This window comes from Zonotrichia albicollis, chromosome 8 (genome assembly GCF_047830755.1).
Source record: "Zonotrichia albicollis isolate bZonAlb1 chromosome 8, bZonAlb1.hap1, whole genome shotgun sequence".
Taxonomy (NCBI): Eukaryota; Metazoa; Chordata; class Aves; order Passeriformes; family Passerellidae; genus Zonotrichia; species Zonotrichia albicollis.
Window position 1 is genome coordinate 27,865,264 of NC_133826.1, and position 19,697 is coordinate 27,884,960.

General features: G+C 40.3%; 1 protein-coding gene across 11 annotated transcripts in view; it reads left to right on the top strand.

The window, feature by feature from the left end:
* The window catches only part of CEP350 (centrosomal protein 350), a 69,039-nt gene that overhangs the window by 23,741 nt on the left and 25,601 nt on the right, over window positions 1–19,697 (top strand). For 4 of the 11 annotated variants that reach the window (XM_074546385.1, XM_074546388.1, XM_074546391.1 and 1 more), the window contains 17 exons: window positions 1,164–2,215; window positions 2,828–2,981; window positions 4,147–4,301; window positions 5,205–5,394; window positions 6,766–6,986; window positions 7,106–7,269; window positions 7,936–8,046; window positions 8,288–8,419; window positions 9,775–9,953; window positions 10,322–10,441; window positions 10,892–11,058; window positions 11,506–11,702; window positions 12,220–12,404; window positions 13,333–13,420; window positions 13,773–13,919; window positions 14,780–14,937; window positions 18,451–18,573. In XM_074546385.1, coding sequence (XP_074402486.1) covers window positions 1,164–2,215; window positions 2,828–2,981; window positions 4,147–4,301; window positions 5,205–5,394; window positions 6,766–6,986; window positions 7,106–7,269; window positions 7,936–8,046; window positions 8,288–8,419; window positions 9,775–9,953; window positions 10,322–10,441; window positions 10,892–11,058; window positions 11,506–11,702; window positions 12,220–12,404; window positions 13,333–13,420; window positions 13,773–13,919; window positions 14,780–14,937; window positions 18,451–18,573 — 3,543 coding nt within the window. The remainder of the gene's footprint in view (window positions 1–1,163; window positions 2,216–2,827; window positions 2,982–4,146; window positions 4,302–5,204; window positions 5,395–6,765; window positions 6,987–7,105; window positions 7,270–7,935; window positions 8,047–8,287; window positions 8,420–9,774; window positions 9,954–10,321; window positions 10,442–10,891; window positions 11,059–11,505; window positions 11,703–12,219; window positions 12,405–13,332; window positions 13,421–13,772; window positions 13,920–14,779; window positions 14,938–18,450; window positions 18,574–19,697) is intronic. The other 7 variants (XM_026795380.2, XM_014269288.3, XM_074546389.1 and 4 more) reach the window with 6 other exon arrangements.

Genomic DNA, 19,697 nt, shown 5'->3' on the forward strand with positions numbered 1-19,697 from the left:
TGCTCCTGCTTTCATCTCTGGGAGGGGAAAATAGCCTTGGCTCTTGAGTTCCTGCTCCAGTGAGAGTAATTGTCTTTATGTCAACTACAGCATTTTCCTGGCAGTAAAGACGAAGCTGATGCAGGAAACCATATGAAAATTTTGGCTATGGCTGATTTGCCAGTGTGTAAATAGATAAAGTGAATAGTGGTTGCTGATAATGTTTTGTTGACAGCAGTGGGATGTGTGTTTCATATTGGGACACTCTTATTTCCTCTGCCATTGTGCAAGATCATGTGAATGTATTTGTTGATTTTTCTTACTTGATTTGCTCAGTATTGCTGTTTGATATATTGTCTCGGATTCAGCCATTAGTTATTCTCTATGAAGTACCAAACACCTCTGCTTCTTGAAACTAGCCTTTCCCTCTTTCTTTTCATGCAGCTTGCCCAATTTGGAATTGTTCAGTGTATTATCAAAGTTTTCTTATAGCAAGTCAAGGTGCCTGACCAACCACTTAGATGTAAGGAACTAAAAATCCTGAAGTTTCCTGGATATCCTTAATATCCCTGTTGTGCAAATGTCTTCATTTTTAACTACATCATGTCTGCTTCTAAAATGTGTACTTGCTTCAGTATGGGTACTCTGACTTATTAAGTGCAATGAACTCTGTTTCCTTTCTGGAAAAGTTCAAGGAATGCCATGTACTACCATGTGTAGAATAAAATAAACAATATGGTGAATACTGTTAGTGTAACATCATAAAGAAAAAATGTAATTACTCATAGTAGAGGAGAGATGAGACTCACAGGACTGCTTAAGGTATTCAGAGATCCTCATAATAATCAGAAAATAAGTTTTTTGGGGGGACTTATGAGGTATTCTGGACATGGGCAGGTGATGAGAAAAAAAAAAATCCTCCCTTTTGGAGCCAGAAAGCTGACAGTGAAAAACCCCGAAACAAAGAGTACACCATCAATGGCATTTCAGATTTGGGAGGTGCTGTGTTGTTTGGTTTGTTGGTTTTTTTACTAAATAACATTGTGTTTACTATCCCATTCCCCACCCCTCTGATTCCACCAAAAAGTATTTTGTCCTGAAATTAAATCTGTGGCAACAATGCTTTAATCTAAGACATCAATACTCTTGTAAATCATCAACTAAATGTTGGCTTTTCATTTCAGGAGCGATCTGATGGAACCTCCATGGGTACAGCCAGACAGGTTGAGCCCAAGAGTTCAGCTCCCCCACCCACAAGCTCTCTTGGGCTCAAGTGGAGGACCTTGTTCCCAGCCCTGGAGTCTGGAGCAGATGGACCTTCTGTCAAAGGAGTGTGATGCAATGTTGGCAGGCAGGAGGAGCCATTCTGCCCCTGTGGGGTCCCTGGTGCCTCAGCTGTACATGAATTCATCTGCTGCACAGGAAAACCTCTTGGTAAAACCTTCTGCCAGCCAGTATAAGAGCAAATTAGATCGCCTTGAAGCTTTGAAAGCTACAGCTGCTTCCCTTTCTAGCAGGATTGAAACTGAAGCCAAAAAGTTGGCCGGTGCTGGCATCAACTATGGTACCACGTGGAACTCAGAATTTATGCAAGAAAACCAGGATGAGGGGCGGTGGGCAAAGGCTGTGAGTCCTCCTGTGAGGGAGGAAAATGAAAATACTTTTTCAGCCAGAATTCAAAGGATGTTGGGTGCCTGTGTGTCTCATACAGCCTTTGATGACAGCCTTCCTGGGGTAGGCAACCTTAGTGAGTTCAAAAAGCTGCCTGAGACCATCAGGCCTCTTACTGATGTAATCAGCCTTGGATTGAGGGCTCCTGCTGCTAACAGGCATGAAGGGATGCTGGGACATTTATCTAAGAGGCAGATGGACTCCCCAGGGCGTGAGAGCCAGGCATACCCTCTGGGCAAAGCTGCTACTCCTCACGAGTCCAGCATTGACTCCATCAGTGAAGGGCCTCTCCTGAGTGATGAAAACCTCTCAGAAGAGGAAGGAGGCCAGCAGAAGCAGCTGCCACTGAAGATGCTGGAGACATTAAAAGAGAAGGATTTTTGCATTCGGGAGAGAAATGCTTTTGAGCCCATCAAGGAGTTTCAGAAAGCAGCTGAGAGATACTCCCCACTTTTCACTCAGACAAGTGACACACACAGCAAGGGGCCCTGGGAGGAGCTGGCAAAGGGAAGCCCCCACAGTGTCATCAACATCTTTGCAAAGAATTACCAACTTCATGGAAAAGGTAAAAATGGAAGCATTTCTCAAAGCTCTTGTGAATTTTCCCAGTCCTACTGCTCCATGCACTTGATACTTTACAGTTAAGGAATGTGCATTCAGAGGTCTCAAACATGAATCTGTGTAAGACATGATTTACAACTGTCTCATGCAGAATGCTCTTTTATTTTCATTTTTTGTACAATTTTTTTCTTCTTTTTGAGTACTTTGTCTCTACCCTGGAACTCCTCATTCTGAGGAGGAATGTTTCCTAAGAAGTTGATTTTTGTCTTGTAGTTTTTCTCAATTCTTTTTTACCTTCATATTATTTTCTTTAAAGATGATTGCATGAAATTTTCCGCAGATGGCTCTACTCTAAAGCACAGTGCTCTTCAAGAATGTTTTGGTTGGAGTGTGTTAATGAAGTAAAGAATTTGATAATTTACAAAAAGAGGAAGACTGTGCTTGTGATGTTGTGTTAAAACTGCCATTGTGTTATAACAGCTGTACTGCTGTTCTCCTGAGGAGAAAGGAAGTCATTGTAACTCACAGTTGAGAGCATTTAAATTCCTATTACTACTTGATGCATGTTTGTATTTGTTATAATCCTTGTCCTCTCCCCTCTCTCTGCACACCTCAGTGTTTGAAGAAAGGCTGAACGGGGGCTCTGCCCTGCTGCGCCCTCTGCTCCCTGCCATGAGCCCTCCCGAGAGCGTGGCCTCTTACCAGGATGACTTTGCCTCCTCTCAGGGAAGCAGCACTTTAACAGACAGAAAGATTTCACGTGACCTCAGGTAACTGTGTTAGACTTCCCAGAAAGATAAAAATGCAGAATTCAAGAGAAAATAGTTCATACAAGGTTTGGTTCATAATATGCTGGGAATCTTTTCTGCTGTGCTGTACTATACTAGTTAAGTGTTAAAGTTCTTTCTTAGGACCTTGCAGTTAATAGAGCAGCCAGCATAGGTCAGTTGGAATCTAGTATTCCTCTTCTAGAGTCCAGTATTCCTGTTCCCTAATTTTTGCTGTTCTTTAGCCTGGACAGGTAGCTTTAGACAAGATTATTATCCTTTGTAGTCTGGTGAAAATTAGTTCTCTAACTTGTGTGGCTGCAATAATGCTCAATTGGGTAGTCTTGTAATTAAAAAAAAATTAGAAAAGCTATTTTAAGTCTGAAAATGCCTTCATTTCTTCAAAATTTTGTGGTAAATCTCTAATTGCTTTCAGTAAGCATTTGTCAGTGCTTACTTAGAAATGGATACATAAACTGTCTGTAAGAATTTTGAAAAGCTTTTGTTCAGATTAAAATTTGAAGACTGTAGATCCTAGACTCTCCATGTCTACTACATGGCTTCCTGAATTTTCCAAGACCCTCCTTTTTGTAATGAGCTATATTTATATCTTTTGGGCACCTTGGAGGAGGCCACAAGTGTGTTTGTGCCAGTGATACTTCAAAAGAAAAGAAGTTAAATGTCACTTTGCACATGGAGAATGATTCTTTCTGATTAACACTTCTTTCTTCTGCTGGTATTATTTAGTGTATGATGCATTGGCATCCCTTTTTTGCAAGCCTTTTATAATTCTTTATTGAAAATTGCTCTTATTTCTGGCAGCTGATATCTGTATGTCCAGAGATTATCTGAAATGCAGTCACATTTTGAGTCATTCTTATGTTGTTCAAGTATGGAGTCAAATAGCTCTTAAGAGTTAAAATTGGAGAGGGCACTTGCTATCCATCTTTTAGTGTTCCATATTATTGGAAGCATGTTTCAATATGTTCAATATCATACCAAACTTCCCAATGCCTTAGCTGTCACAGCTTTTAATCTCAAAACCAATGCTTTTCCAGATGGGCTGAGTAGTGCAGTGCCTCTAATTCAAAAGTGTGGTAGTTTCCTAGTGCACAGTGTAACATGGAAGCTGGAAATCCTGAATCACCAGCAATGTGCTCCATTCTAGTGTTGGTGGCAGCAGCAATTCAAGCATTCAGGAGGAAATTCCCAGCAGGAAGTCTCCCCTTGAGCCTCCCCTTGGCTCTCAGCACTCGTCTGGACCCCGGTCTGCGGCGTCCTCTCGCTCCTCTGCTTCCTCCAGAAAGAGGGGGAAAAAGGAAAGTAAGTGCAACACTTGGCTGTGGAGGATCCTTTTTTATTAAGGCTTTTCTTGTTAGGAAAATTGCAGTACTACATATCTGGAAACTGTAATCTAATACTGATAGAATGACTTATTCATTCCTCCAGTGATTCCTTCTTAGGTTCTTTTTTACTCCGGTTATTCTCTAACCTTAAAATACAATAATTTAAAGTTGAATAAGCAAATGATTGTTAACAGCATTGAAATGTTTCCTTTCCTAAACCAGCCTTCTAATAAATAAGTTAATTTTAATATTGTGTGGGAACTATCCTTAGATTCTGTGCAGAGAAAATGCAGATATGCTTCTGAGTGATGGCCATGTTTGTGAAGGGGACAGCAAATTTGCCTGAATGCATTAATTTTCACCAAATTAATAAATACATTGGTGCAAAAATTAATAAATACATTGGTTTCTGTGGTAACCTGTACATTACAGAAGCATGAAGAAACTTGAGGCTTGGTGAACCTGTAGTATATAAGCAATGGATAAAAAAAGCTAGGTTTTAAGCCAATAGAATCATGACAAAAATAGGATTAGGCATTCTAAACTATCTCTCTTCCTGTTTTTTCAAAATTCTTTACCTTTCCCCTCAAAAGCTAGTACCTGTATTCTGGTTATTAGTAGTAAAGGATCAAATGTGTATTTTCCTTATTTAAACTGATACTATACTGGAATGAAAGCTGATTGACAGTTTTGGCAGTGAACACAACATACAGAAGAGAATTCATTGCCAATTCTACATTTCTTGCTTGTTGGATATATAGACTTCTATCTCAAAGGCTTCTTTAGTTGGGGAAAAACTTCTAAATTCATTGTTTTGGGGCTTGTGATGGTATTCACATGTAGAACCAAACAAACTTTTGACACTATTGTTGTTTCTTAGGGTTGGATGCTTTCAATGGAAGTTCTCACCACTTTTCTGTGGAAGAAGATAAAATACTCTCTGAATTAGAGAGGGGATCCCAACAAGCTAAGAAATCCTTACTGAGTAGCAGAATTTCTAATAAAGAGCATGAGCAGAACCCAGATACAGACAGCACACTGGAAAACTTGTCTGGACACTCCCTCCTGAGGTAACAGCATTGTTATGAAACTTTACCAAGCATCATTATATTTGCATAATGTTACTGACTGTGTCTTTGGATATGCAAAAGGGAAGTAACAGAAATGACCAAATGTGAGTAGGATGTGCATGCAGAAAACATTTCTTCCCTGTATTTTAAATATGAAACCTGATGTCCTGTCATGTTCAGTACCTTAAGCATTGAAATAGAGTTTTTGTTTCCCTCTTCTAGAAAAGGTCAGTCAGGAATGTGTCAAGGTTTATTCAACCTGTGCAGTCACCTTTCTTTTTTCAGTAGATTCACAGACAATTTTGGCTGTACTTGTGTTCAGCTAATGCTCACAAAGCCTATGCAGCTCTGTAAGTCGTTACCTTTTCAGATATTAACCCATCTTTGGAAAAGAATGCATTAAAAAAAGAAGGAAACATGTTTTCTGTTGCAACCTCTTTTTGTCTAGCTGAAAATGCAGTTTTTCTGCTAATTGTCCAGTGAAGATGGTTATGAAACGCTTGGTTTTCACTACACTTTTTTTCTAAAAAGCATCAAACAATATCAGTGATCTCTCATTCTGTGTTGGTTTAGAGCAGTTCTGAGGTATTGGCTTCTGTTGGTGACTGTTGCTGGCATCCAGGATTGGGTTGGAAAGGTCCTTTGGCCTCCTGAGATGTGCCAAGTAAAGCAGAATGTCTTCCCAAAGGATTTAAACAGCCACTGTTAACCCTCTTCAGGCTAATAAAATTGAAATTGTAAATTTAAGAAGCATCTGTATCATTTTCTCTGTTTAAAAAAGAAATGTCGTTTCTCAAAAAGTGTTACCACAGTATCTTACGAATTGTTCAAGTTAAGTTTTGGTTTCTATTGCATTTTAGGAGAGAGATTAAGACTCAAGGCAGTGGCTTGTCACAATCAGTTGCTTCCATGTAAACTGTTCTGCAGCAGTTTACTATCAGCAACAAATAGTTGCTGATAGTAAGCTGTTCACTTTTTAAACTGCAGGTGCAGATGATTGCGTCCTGACTTTGTCATGCCAGATTCCTGACATGAAGCACTGAAACTGCTTGTCTGGTCGTGTAGAACATGAAGATGCTATGTTAATTTTTTTAAAAAATTTAATGTTTTTGTATGTGCTAACTAGGCTTAATAATTGGGGAAAAATAGGGTGCTCTAGAAACATAACTCTGTACTGGGATTTAGGGACAAAACTCATCTCATCAGGCCATTTCCTGAAGATAGACTGGGCCTATGCAAACTGAACAGACTGTGCCCTTTGCATGGATCTGTTTGTGTGTAGGAATGGAAGAACAAGGTTGTTCCTTTATTTTATCAAGTGGCTGGACTAGGAGAATTATTGACTCCTTTTGGTTTTTGTTTCACTGTCAGTTTCTCAGACAAGGGAAGACCCCAGAAGACACCAACTTCTTCCCCATCTTCTGGCTCCCAGAAAATGTTGCAGTTGGATTCTGCAGGCAATACAGCAGAAAGAGTCAAGTCACCTGCTGGCTTTTCTGGAGGTTCAGCCCCAGGGCTGAAGCCAAACGTGGCCTTCCCTGATGGGGGCCTGGGAACCAGCAGGTCTGCAGCAGGAGCGGCCTCAGCGAGCGGTGAGTGTTCATAAAATACTGCACCATGCTGATGCCAGTGCAGCTGGAGCATTTTTCCTTGAGTGTTTGGCGTGGGAGCCCGGGCTGTGTGAGGGTGAGCAGTGTTTGTTGCCCTGCAGGCTGCATGCGCTTCTCCCCGGCGGGGCTGCAGCACCGGCTGTCGGCAGAGCTGAACTACCTGAGCGCCATCGAGGAGTCCGTGCGGCAGCTCTCGGACCTGGAGCGCGTGCGCGGCATCTCCCTCGCCCAGCAGGAGAGCGTTTCCTTGGCTCACATTCTCAAGGTAATGGGGGAATGCTTCTTTGTCTGAACCTTTCTCTTCTTTTCTTTTATTGTTTGTTTGCAAAAAAATTTATCGAGTTAGGGCAAGTTAAGCTTTTGTTAGCAGTGCAGAGAAATTGTAATGGGCATGATGGGGCATCCCTGCTAGTGGCCATTTTTTAGGATGAACATCTGTTATCTTTCTTAAGTTGACACCAAGGAAGTAGCTACTCTGGAATACATGTCATTAATATACTCTTTGCTGGAATCACTGTTTTAGTTGTGTTTCTTATTTTGGTTATATCTCTCAGATGCATGATTGTTTACTGGGTTTCATGTTGAGTTCCAGTGCCATGCAGTGTAGTTGTTTGGGCTGGATGACTTGTTTAGTCCACAAAAACAATATTTTTGGCTGAAGTTTCCTTATGTTGACAAGATTGTTTATTCTAGTTTGTTGAATTAATTGATTTCCTAAATCCTTTCTGCACTGTGGTCGTAGAGTATGGGGAATGTGCATTGCCTCAAAAGGGAAGAGGGTCAGTGGGTTAAAAATTCTGTTTCCAGCAGAAGAGACACACCCAGAAGAGTAGATTCAGATCTTTAAGATGTTAGTTGCAAACAGTGGCTGAAGCAAGTCACATCTTTGTATTTAACTTGTATGGTTAAAACTTGTTTTCCTGATCTGTAGGCACAACAGCAGCGCCATGAACGGGACTTGGCTCTTTGGAAAATCAAGGCTGAACAAGAAGCTCTAGAAAGTCAGAGACAAATGGAAGAGGCAAGGCAGAAGGCAGCCCAGGTAGGACTGCCCTTTAAAAATACAGTGTGTAAGAGGCAAAATGTTGTAAGTAAATCCATGCCTACAGGTATTCTTAATTTGAAGCTGTGAACGTATGAAAGTGCCAAAAGGGTTTAATACATTAAAAGAAACTCTCAATGGCCTGCTTCAAAGTTTTTTCTGCCAGATTTTGAGAAATAAATGTGTAGTTCCTATGGCCAGACGACTCTGAAGAGCTGACCTGTGTGTGTGTCCTGCCTAGGTCCATGCAGAGTCCCTGCAGCAGCTGGTGCAGTCACGGCAGGAGGCTGGGCAGGAGCCCCCGGGCAAGGCTGCAGCCAAACAGGCAGAGCCTGCCCTGCTCTCTGCAGATGCAACTCAGCAGCTCCGTGAGGTGAGGCCCCTGGGAGAGAGAAAAGCTATTTCACTACTTTTTTGCCTTTTAAGTTATTTTCTGTTTGGTGTCATTCTTGGTACAACTTCTTCACTTTCATAGCATGACAAATGATAGGACTTCAAAGGAGCTGCTCTAGCATTGTTACTTAGAAGTCAATCCCTGTTCCATATTCTTGTGATCTTCCAGTTAATGAACTGTTAAGAAGTTTGTTCTTCAGGACAGATTGATGACAGTTAACACAGCATCTTCAGTTTGTAAGAGTTGCTCTTCATCAAGAATTGATCCTATATCTGTTTTGTGTGCAAATTAAATTAGAAAAGCACAGAGAATTGCAGTTTTGCTTACTGCTGAAGGTAGAACAACAACAAATAAAATTAAAAAAAAAGGAGAAGGGAGAATCTTCAGCAAAGCTCTTGACTTGGTACAGAGTTTGAAGTTTCCTCATTTTGAATCTCTTTGTTCATCTTGTGCTGTACAGAATATTTATTAGTTTTCAGGTTTTTATATCAGTTTATCAGTTTTTATACTTCTTGTTAAGGAACACAGTAACCAAGAAATGCTCTTAGTCCATCACAGTTTAGAAATCACTGTGACTGTGGGCCAGTATTATGGGATGGAGTGCAAAAAGCTGATAAGTGTGAACAGAACTGTTTCTTCACAGCTCGTGCACATGTTGGTGCTCACCATGTCTGGTTTTATGATGAGTAATGGAATTGTAGAATAATACTGATGTACTTATTCTGGGCTCTGCCCAATATGTGAAGTTTCAATAATATTTGAGTAGACAAGAATGGGTTAAAGGAGCAGAAAAGCTCAGACACCTCAAATAGATGCAGTGTATTGGCTATTGAGAGTAGGTAGTGAAGTCTTGAATAAAGACAAGGAAACATTTGTAGTTTTCAGAGCTAAAGTGGCTAGAAACCAGTTAAGAAACAATGGAAATGAAGCAGAGAAGACAGCTTTTATTTTTGTGGAGGGTTTTAACCTCATCAAGTTTTGCCTGGAGTTTGTAGTCTAAGAGGTGCTGACGAGGCTGATGGGGTGGGCCAGCAGAGTAGCTTTTCCATCTCCGTTCACAAATGACTCCAGGTACTCAGTTGAACAGCCATTTGTTTTAACTGGAATGCAGCAGTGGAAACTCCTGTCCCAATGTGCTGGGAATATTTTTGAATGTACACTGTAATTTATTGTGTGTAAAGGAATGGAGTATGGAGGAATATTCATTCACAGAGCAGTATGCACCTTTACCACCAGAAGTGACATGTGTTGTTACAAACCATTGTAACCTCACGGCTTACACCGTTGTTACAAATCACTAAATTGCCTGCCAGAATGATCATTCTCTCTTCCAGAAGCATTTTGATGCTGCTGAGCTGACTGTAGTGCCATGTTTTTGCTGTGCTCAGGTGACAGAGTCAGCACGGGACGCTGTCAGTGCCCCGGCTGCTCCCGGCCCCGCCTTGTTTGACCACCAGCGGCAGCACCACTCAGAGTTCATGAAGCAGCTGAGGGCCCGAGCTGATACAAACAGGTTTGGCTTCATGTTCCACATCTTGGGAGTGGGGAAGTGGCATTTGTTAGGTTTTGCTTCACCTATTTTTGCAGAAAATGTTAAGATGTCATAATGAGTGAGCATTTCAGATGAGCTTGGATTCCATCTTTATGCCCTTCATAGCGTGCACACACCAAAGGTGACATTAACTGGTTCTGTGAAACTGTACATAAAAAGAGTAAAGAAAGATTATCTTCATGTTTTGTGTGATGATTTAACCTAGTTTAAGCTTTAGGAAATCTTTAGGAAATTTTAGCTGTTACTACTTCTAGTAAACTGATAAAAGCTCATGAAAAATCCTATATTTAAGACAATGCAGACTGACCCCAAATGCTTCTCATTTCCAGGAAATGTGAATCTACTGCCATATCACAAGGTAAAGAGGAGACTGGTGACTCAAAACAGACATACTCACCAATGTTTGATAGTTACTCTGAGTCCTCAAGATCAAAGGTTCACGATCAGAGGTAAGAAGCTTTTTGTGTCCTGTTCACTTACGTGATATAGTTAGGTGCCCTGAAGTTTCTCACAGCCCTTCTCTGATCTTGTTGTCCTCTGGAAAAATGTTGTCCTCTGTAGTTCCCCTAACTTCTAAAACAGAATTTCTAACTTACCCATTCTTCTAAAATCTGGAAGAAGATTTGTTTGCATTTGTTTATCATCACTACTCACTGCCAGGTAAAGGATGTGCATACCTTCCAACCACATGGATTTTAAGCTAGAATAAAACCAACAATCAATAATTTGATGAAATTTGGAATTTTAAAATATCCAAACTGCATTTTAAAACCAAAACCAAACTCTCTGCATGTTGTTTATTGTTGTGATGTTAATTGTGGTGCGTACAGCAGTAATGTAACATAAACATTTTAAAATGTGCCAAGTGTTTTTAAAAACATGTTCTCTGGATAACCCAGCAGTACCAGCAGCCGCCAGGAGAGCCCTTCAGTTCCATCTTCTAAGGAGAATGAGAAGAGGCTTGCCCGTCGTGAAAAGACAGCCAGCAGTATTGAGGAGCAGGCTCACACTGCTGCAGATGATTCCTTGCCCAGTGACAGTGTTTTGTCCCTGCCAGATGAAAAAGGTTGGCTCTGCTGCTGGTGTGTGATGGCTCTGAAGGTGGGGAGGGAGGGTGGTGCTGTGAAGAGGGAAAGTGTGTGAAGAAAGCTGAGCCCCAGGTGAATTGTGGTCTCTGAAGAGGTAACAGAATGGCACAGTGAGATGGGAACCTCTGAGATTCTGCTGTGTTAGCTTAGCCACATGCTCACGTGCTGAACCTGCAGGCACAATGCCAAATGCTTCAGCAATTCCAGATGTGTTTATATCTGTGTGCACAAATCTGTTAGGTCCTTCAAAGCTGGATAATAGATGTTTTCTAACTCAAAATCACTCTTTCCTAACCACTCATTTTTCTACATTAGTTATCTCCCTGTCTTTCTGACCCCCCTAACATCAGGGAGATGAGACAGACTAAAATTGCATTTGTGGTGCAAAACTGAGTGGAAAGCAGCTTCCCTGATTTCTCCCTCAGATTCCACTTCTGTTGCAACAGAGTATTCCCTGAAATTTGATGAGTCCATGACAGAGGACGAGATTGAAGAAAAATCTTTTCGGTCTTTGCTGCCCTCTGAGAGTCATCGCAGAAATAATCTGGAGAAGAAGCGAGGCACTCGTGATGATTCTGATGAGGAAGTGTCCCCAGACAAAACAGCTCTGTCATCTATCAAGGTAGGTTTTAAGTTAAATTAAATTAACTCAGCTGACATGGTCAAGCTGATAAGCTTCAAGTGAGCTGTTCTTAGCTGTGTTTGCTGGGTTGAGAGTTCTTTTCCTCCCTGTGATTCTCTGAGCATCTCAAAACAGAGATGTGTGAATCATGCTGTATGTCACTGTTGAACAAGTGTGATGACTTATGAAACAATCCATCCAGGCCTCTACCTTGTGGCTTAGGAGGAGTGACTTTTTCAGGTAGGTTTTAAAAGTGGATTAAGTTCTCCAACTATGCTAACACACAGCTAGGAAATACAGGAGGATGTTTCATCTCTCTGGCCAGAGTGGGGACCTCCCAAAACTGTCACATAGGGCAAAAATAGCTGGTCTGCACAAAGCTCAGATTAAAACCAGCTTCCCTTCCTACATCTATTTTTATTTATCTGTGTATATGCACACACAGACATGCACTTTGTAAGTGAAAAAAAGCCATGGCATTTCTGTGATTTTGTTCCAACTTTATCTTTCCTTCTAGGAGCTAAGCATGCCGTTCTCAGGGGGGCAAGACAGTTTCTCTAAGTTTACCATGGAGATGGTGAGGCAGTACATGAAAGAGGAGGAAATGAGGGCAGCTCATCAGTCCTCACTGCTCCGGCTCCGGGAGAAGGCTCTCAAAGAGAAGACCAAGGCTGAGCTGGCGTGGCTGGAACACCAGAAAAAGTAAGGCAAATATACAAAAATGCTCACTGACCATTTCCTTTCTACTTTTCAAGGCTTTGTTTCCACCTTACTGCTCCTTATTAAGTGTTAATGGTTGAACTAATCTTCTGACATCAGTATTCTGTGCAGTTCTTGCTGGGACTTGGGAAGAACAGGACTCAGTTTATAAATGTGCTTTGATATTTACATTGAATGGGTTTTGATTAAGAATTTCACTGAAACAGTAGAAGAGCAGATGTTTGTTGTCAGTTGGAGGAGGTAGTTGCCAACCATTCCTCTACACATCTTAATTCAGGAAGATGTAACACTGTCAGTTTGACCTTTCTTTGCTTGATGTCTACCTGAAGTCATTTTAGTTGACTCAGGCACATTTTGTGAATCTGGATACATGTTGTACTTAGTGCTTTGTTCCCAGTCTCAGATATGCTTTGTCCTGAAGTCCACTTGAAGTACCCACTGATACTAGTAAACAGCAGTGGCCAGATTTAATCAGTAATTTTCTCTGTGTGACAGTACCATTGTTCAGCAGACATTTTCTTACAATTTCTTGTTATTGTGGATTTGACATAGGAGTATTAGATAGTGAGCCAAGTGCCCTTCCTTCTGTGTTTCTCAAATGGTGAGTGTGTTACCTCTGCAGAGCTTCTGCCCATTCTTTTGTGATCTCCTATTACCTGCACTGGCCTTTTTACTGTGCATGTAAAACGATGCAAAATATTCCACCACAGAGCATGCCAAGGATTAAGGTATATACTCTTCTGCAGAATAGGAAAAGTAAACTTTTTTTTTCACTTATAAAGAGTAAAAGGCTTATTGTGCACTTTTAAAATATTGCTTTATTATTATTTATTATTATAAAGCAATTATTTATTGTTATAAAGCAGTCTTATTACTTTATTTATACTTCTTTCTTTCAATCTGTTTGCAGGCATTTGAGAGACAAGGGAGAGGATGATAAGATGCCTCCTATTCGAAAGAGGCAGCGTGGACTGCTGCTGAGATTACAGCAGGAAAAGGTGAGGGATGCCCTTTAGGAAAGTCCTGTTGAAAGCCATGTGTACTCTTTAAAGGTTTCAGACACTGTTAATATAGAAATGGAGAACCAGCAGTATTTCTTACCTGTTAGTTTTAATTTGCATTTCAATCATATTCAGCACGTTGTTCTCAAGGGTCCTTCTCCATCTGTAATCTCATAATTGAGACTCTGATTAATTGATCTCCAGTTCTTTGCTACTGAAGTTCAGCCTGGTTCCTTCCTCATGTAACTGCAGTCCTGACAAACCCATAGCGAGGGCACTGGGGCAGCTTTGAGTGTGTTCTTGAGAGAGGTCTGTCAGTGTTCTCATGCTGAATTTTTACACCTAACAGGCAGAAATTAAACGTCTCCAGGAGGCAAACAAGGCTGCTCGCAAGGAGAGGCAGCTCATCCTCAAACAGCAGGCGGAAATCGAGCGAATCCGCCAGACCACGATGAAGCTGCAGGAAAAACTGAAGTCTGCAGGAGAAAACAAGCTGGTGAGTGTTGAGCACAGAAACTGGAGTCTCCCCTCTTCACCATGTTTATAGAAATGGAGGGATACCAGTTTGGACCTATCATTTGGAAGTTTTGTCTGCCTGAAGTGATCTCACCCCTTTATCTCAGCAATTTATGCTTCATTTCTTTAGAACATCATTTAAGGAAATGCCTTTGGAGAAGTTATAAAATGTTTTAAATGCACAGTAGATGTGTTTGTTCTTTCTCAAGCTGAACTAATGATTTTGGGAATGTGAGTTTTTTGATGCTTAGATCTCTCAGGCTTTGATTTCTGTTTGATTATTTGTCAGGCCCAAAGTACTAAGTATAAGCACTAACCCCAAAACTTCCTGCTGTGTGCTAATGTAATTATGCTAAGTTTCTTGCCTCCTTACAAACTTTTGAGAAGACAAAAGTTTAATAGCAGTACTGTAGAAAAGGTTGATTTCCTGTTTGGGTAGCTGAATTGTGGTTTGTTGCTTTGGGGGGCTTTTTGTTTTGTTTTTTTTTTGGTTTTTTTTCTTTTTTTGGGGGGGGGTTTGGTGATTTTTTTGGTTTTTGTGGGGTTTTTTTGGTTTTGTTTTTCTTGGGGGGTTTTTTGTTTGTTTTGGTTTGTTTTGGTTTTTTGTTTTTTTGTTGTTGTTGTCGTTCTGGATAGAGTTAGGGGAAAACTTAAATTATGGAGAGAAAGGATGTGCTAGAAGCTGTGTGTCAAAAATGAGGTTATGAAGTTAAATCTGCAAGTGGACAGAAGCAATATTTCATGTAATCTAGAAATTACAAGCTAAATTAACAAAAATTAACACAATTTATAAAGGATTTTGAAATAGACTTTTAATGGGGTTTTTTGTTTTAATTGCAGGAGCTTCCCAGTGAGGATGACATCAAGCAGAGCAATGGTTCCAGCCCACTTCCAACTGATGCAGAAACACGCAGCCCTTCCCCAATCTCCATCTCCAGCAGTGAGACCAGCAGCATTATGCAGAAACTTAAAAAAATGCGCAGCAGAATGGATGAAAAGTAACTATATCTTTTTTTCCTTTTAAAAAATACTGTCATTTTAATGGAACAAGTTGGTTTGGCCCAAATCTGCACTAAAAACAGCCACCAGAAATATTGGTGGTGTTAATATCACACCTTGGTGTGAATTGCCTGAAAAACAGCTGATTGGAAGCATGAATAAAACTATATTAATCTTTGAACATAATAATTTAAAGGCTACAGTCCTTGCATGATTCCAACATTATGGCAGACCATGTGGTCAAAGTTTTATTGAAGAAGATTTGGTTTAATATTCTTTGTACTTGATAGAGTTGGTAAAAGCACATGAGGTTAAGAGATGTCAATGTTTGTAGGTACAAGAAATAAGGACAGGTTGTGGCTTCACAGCACATCCTGTCAAAGTTTCTCTTGAAATGAGAGACCTGAAGTCAAATGGTCAAAATGGTGCCTGTATTTTGTATCTCCTCTTTAAACTTAAAGAGTGAAAAAATATAGGGAGTGAGACTCTGGAATTACAGTGCAAATTTTTGAGTTGAAATGTAATTTATAACAGCAATCATCTTATGGAAAAACTAGTAACTGAGTTTCAGATCTGGCTCACAGAAAGACACTGAGGTTTTCAGGTATGTGATTTCTATCTAATTATCCAGCTGCTGAATTTTAATTCTGATTGCATTAAAATCAACTAGGATGAACTCTTTAGATATTTTTTTATTAATGGAGATGATATGTATGTGACTGAGAATATATTTGGTTTATAGGTTGGAAGAATGTTGAAAAGGTTTGTTATGCTCTAGAGGAAATAACAAAATCTGTGTGCAGATCCTGTGTCTGAAAACCTAAAATGAATCTTCTGATTTTGCCTATGAAGTTGTTTTAGATAATTGTTTCTGCATCCTTTTGGTGTTGAAATTACATTGTGTGCATGAAACATCCCAAACACTTTACCTGCTTGTGCTCATTAGTTTGGAGTCCTAAATTCTTATTTGAGACTGATTCATTGAAAGTCTGGCTTCTGCCAGTTGCCACAAGAAACAGTCTTAGCTGAAACAATTCTTTTGAGAACCTAAACAATTCTTCTTAGAACCAAGACAGTCACTGCACGTCAGTCCCTGTGGGTGCTCTTTGGGATGTGTTTTCTCTGAGGCTCCAGCACAGCTGGGTAAAACATCCCAAAGCAAGCAGTGCCATGTAAAGGCCAGCTGGCCTTGTCACACTTAGCAGCCTGTTTGCCTGCAATCATTTGAGAAGCACATTTCCCACCCATGCATATATTTGAGTGTGATGAAAATAAAACCCAACAGCACTAAGGGAGGCTTTGGTGTGAGCAGGGAAAACTCAAAACCTGTTGTAGTTTCATGCCTTTGTGTCTAGCCTGAGCTGATTGCTGTTTTATTCTGACTCCTCTGGTGGCATCTGATAAACTGAACAGCCAAAATCAGTGATAATTAAAAGTTTCTGAGGTGTCATATTTCTAATACCTAAACTCATGGCATTCCAAATTGTATGAAAACCACCCCATCATCATAGTGGCAAATTCTCAAAGTATATTTTGAGACTGGTAAATGACTTAAGATAGAGACTTGAAAAGCATGTGTGTTGCAGGCCATGCTGACTTCTAGGGTTTCAAGCAAGAAATGTTTCTCTTCTGATCTTATTTTTTTGTTAAAAGAGGGTCTTTATCCTATTTTTTCCCCACAAACAAGTTCAACAAATTTCAAATGGTGATACGAAACAATCTGTAGGTTATGATTTTTGAGATACAGTATTAATACTAAAAGAGATGACAAATATATTTGTATATTTAAGGCTTCCTTTGCTTTTTTTTATCAGCTAGTGGCTTTGTCAATATTGTTCTTGAAATCTTATTTTTTCAAAATACATTCATTCCTAAGCCACACTTAAAATTGCATAAAGACTTATATATTACAAGGGATAGCAGCAGATATCAAGTATGTTCTACCTTTAAAAATATTTTAGTCATGATTTGATTATTATTTTATGTAGCTGGAAATATTTCTCACCTGGAGAATACTTTTCAAAAGCTGGATGCCAAGATTTGAGATGGAACAATAACTTTTAGGCAGAACAAGTGGAAATTGTGTGTGATCTATATGGTCATGTGTTTTTTTAGTTTTATGGTTTTAAGACTTGGATTGTTGTATATGTTCAAAGGAGGAAGTATTCTGTGTGAGCAGAAATGATTCTCTAAAACTTGATTTCTCTCTTGTACAGTTTTTGCACACCTTTGGCAGGTGTTTTGGTAGTGCTTATTGATTGAAAAACTGCTGACTTGGCAGGTTTTTTTTAAATGTCTTGATTTGTAAACCACATAAAATAGCATTAAGATGTTTGGCTTGGGGTTTAATGGTAGCAAGCTGGATTTGAGGGGAATCAGGGTGGGAAATGGGGCTCAAGGGAAGAAGCTGGATGATAAATAAAAGGAACTTGAGGGAAAGCCTGCTATGCTGGATTTGCTGTACTCCACAGCAAGGTGGAAATCCTTTGGCTTCCTTACTTAGGAGGCAGCTTTAACATTTGTCTTGTGCTAAAAGGGGAATGAATGGATAGTTTTGTTTTCACTTTAACTGATGAGTCTGTGTAGCCTGCATGTGAACAGGAGCATGCTCTGTCAAAGAGAATTAACCACTTTCCCCTGGCTTTCCTTGCATATGCAGCATTAATGATAATTTTTTGCAATAACAAATTAAATGCTTATTTTCATTTGCTTTTCCTTAGTGTGCTTCTTAGCTTGCATTGTAGTTGGTAGAGCTAAATGGAGCATGGTATTTTTCTATAAATTTGATAATTCATTCGGAATTAGCTTAAAATGGTAATAGTTTTATGAAATACCATTTTAAGCAGAGCTGTTTTCAATTATATAGGGTTTTTTTAAACAATAGATATTATCTTTCTGCAGTTAATACTTCAAATGACATATATGAGTATTCTGAGATCAAGTTTGTTGCCAAAAATCCCAATTAGCAGCTATAATGTGAATGGCACGTGTATCTGGAGCTGTCTATGTTTTAAAAGTAAACTATTTCATCTCTTTTTTCTTTGTTCTTTCACTGGTGCTTACCTTACTGTAGAACTAATTTTACTGAGGTTTCGCCAGGTGAAGAAAATGTGTTTAAAGTTTCAGACCAGGAAATTGTTGATACTGCAAAACCAGCATGCTCTTTAATACCAATAACACACTCTTTAGAGAGAATACCATGAGAAAGGTCAGACTGAGATAAGTTAACTGGTACCTGTGCATCAAAGTAATAAAACTCTCCAAAATTTAAAGAAAAATACAGCAGTGTGAAAGTAGCTTGTCTTTAATTAACAGAAAACCAAGTGTTGCAAGTGTATGGTCTCTAACCTTCTGCATAACAGTGTATAGTTTTTGTACTGCAGATGTTGGGTATTAACTATACAATGTTAAATGCAATTAATTTTCAAGTTCTTTGCCAGATGCTATCCTTTTCTCATTCTTTCTGCCTTAATTGCTATCTTAGTTTTAAACTCTTCCTCCTTATTTTGTAGACACTGCTCTCCTGTTCACTACTTCTTCTCTGTCTTTACGTCTCACCACTGGGCCTCTCTCAGTGTCTGTTTTCCCAACCTCCACCCCAAATTCCAGCTGTATATCTACAACCAATTGGTCAGGTAACTGTATATTTCTCCAGTGATAGACTCTTTGATAGAGCATGCTCTGTTCAGTCCTAGAAAGTGCAGAAGTGCTTCAGCAGGGGACATGGTTGGCACTTGCCTCACTGTTTGCAGATCTTTCCCACTGACCTAGGCAGGGGGATCACTCCACCCTCAGCACCAGGCTGAGCAGTGCAGGGATTTGCTGGAGGGGAGGAGTGCCATCCAGGGGGACCTGGACAAGCTTGAGGAGTGAGCCAGTGTGACCCTCATGGAGGTCCACAAGGTGCAAGGCCCTGCAGCTGGGTCAGGACAATCCCCACTATCAGTTCAGCCTGGGGAGGGAATGGATTGAGAGCAGTTCTTCAGAGAAGGACCTGGAGATGCTGATTGGCCAAAAAATGGGGTTTGACTCTGCAGTGTGCACCTGCAGCCCAGGAAAACAACTCTATTTATGGAAAAACAGCAGCTCAAGGGAGATAGTGCTCCACTCTGGTGAGACCCCACCTGCAGTGCAGTGTCCAGGTCTGGGGTCTCCAGTGTGAGAAGGACATGAATCTGTCCTTCAGATCCAGAGGAATCCACAAAAAAGTGAAAGAGAGGGAACACCTTTCCTGTGCAGAAAGGCTGAGAAAGTTGGGCTTGTTCAGTCTGGAGAAGAGAAGGCTCCAGGGAGACCTTACTGTGCCTTTTCAGCATATACAGTGAGGTTATAGGAAAAATGGAGAGAGACTTACCAGGGCCTGTAGTGATAGGGCAAGGGTAATGTTTTTAGGATGAGAGAAGGTAGATCTAGATTAAATATAAGGAAGAAGTTCTTTGCTGTGAGGTTGGTGAAGCACTGGCACAGCAACCTGTCCCATCCCTGAAAGTGTTCAGGTCAGCAGGAACTTTGAGCAACCTGGTCTAGCAAAAAGAGTCCCTGCCTATGGTAGAGGAGTGAAGCTAGATGGTCTTTAATGTCCCTTCCAACCCAAACCATCCCAGGATTCTAATCTCTTATTCCTGCTATGTTCTGAGTGGCAAACAGACAGTTCACTCTGCTCCCACTGTCTGGTTCCTACTTCAGAATAGCTGCTGAAACCTCATAGTTTGGGCTTACAATCAATATCCCTTAAAATGTGCAAATACAGTTTAGAGCA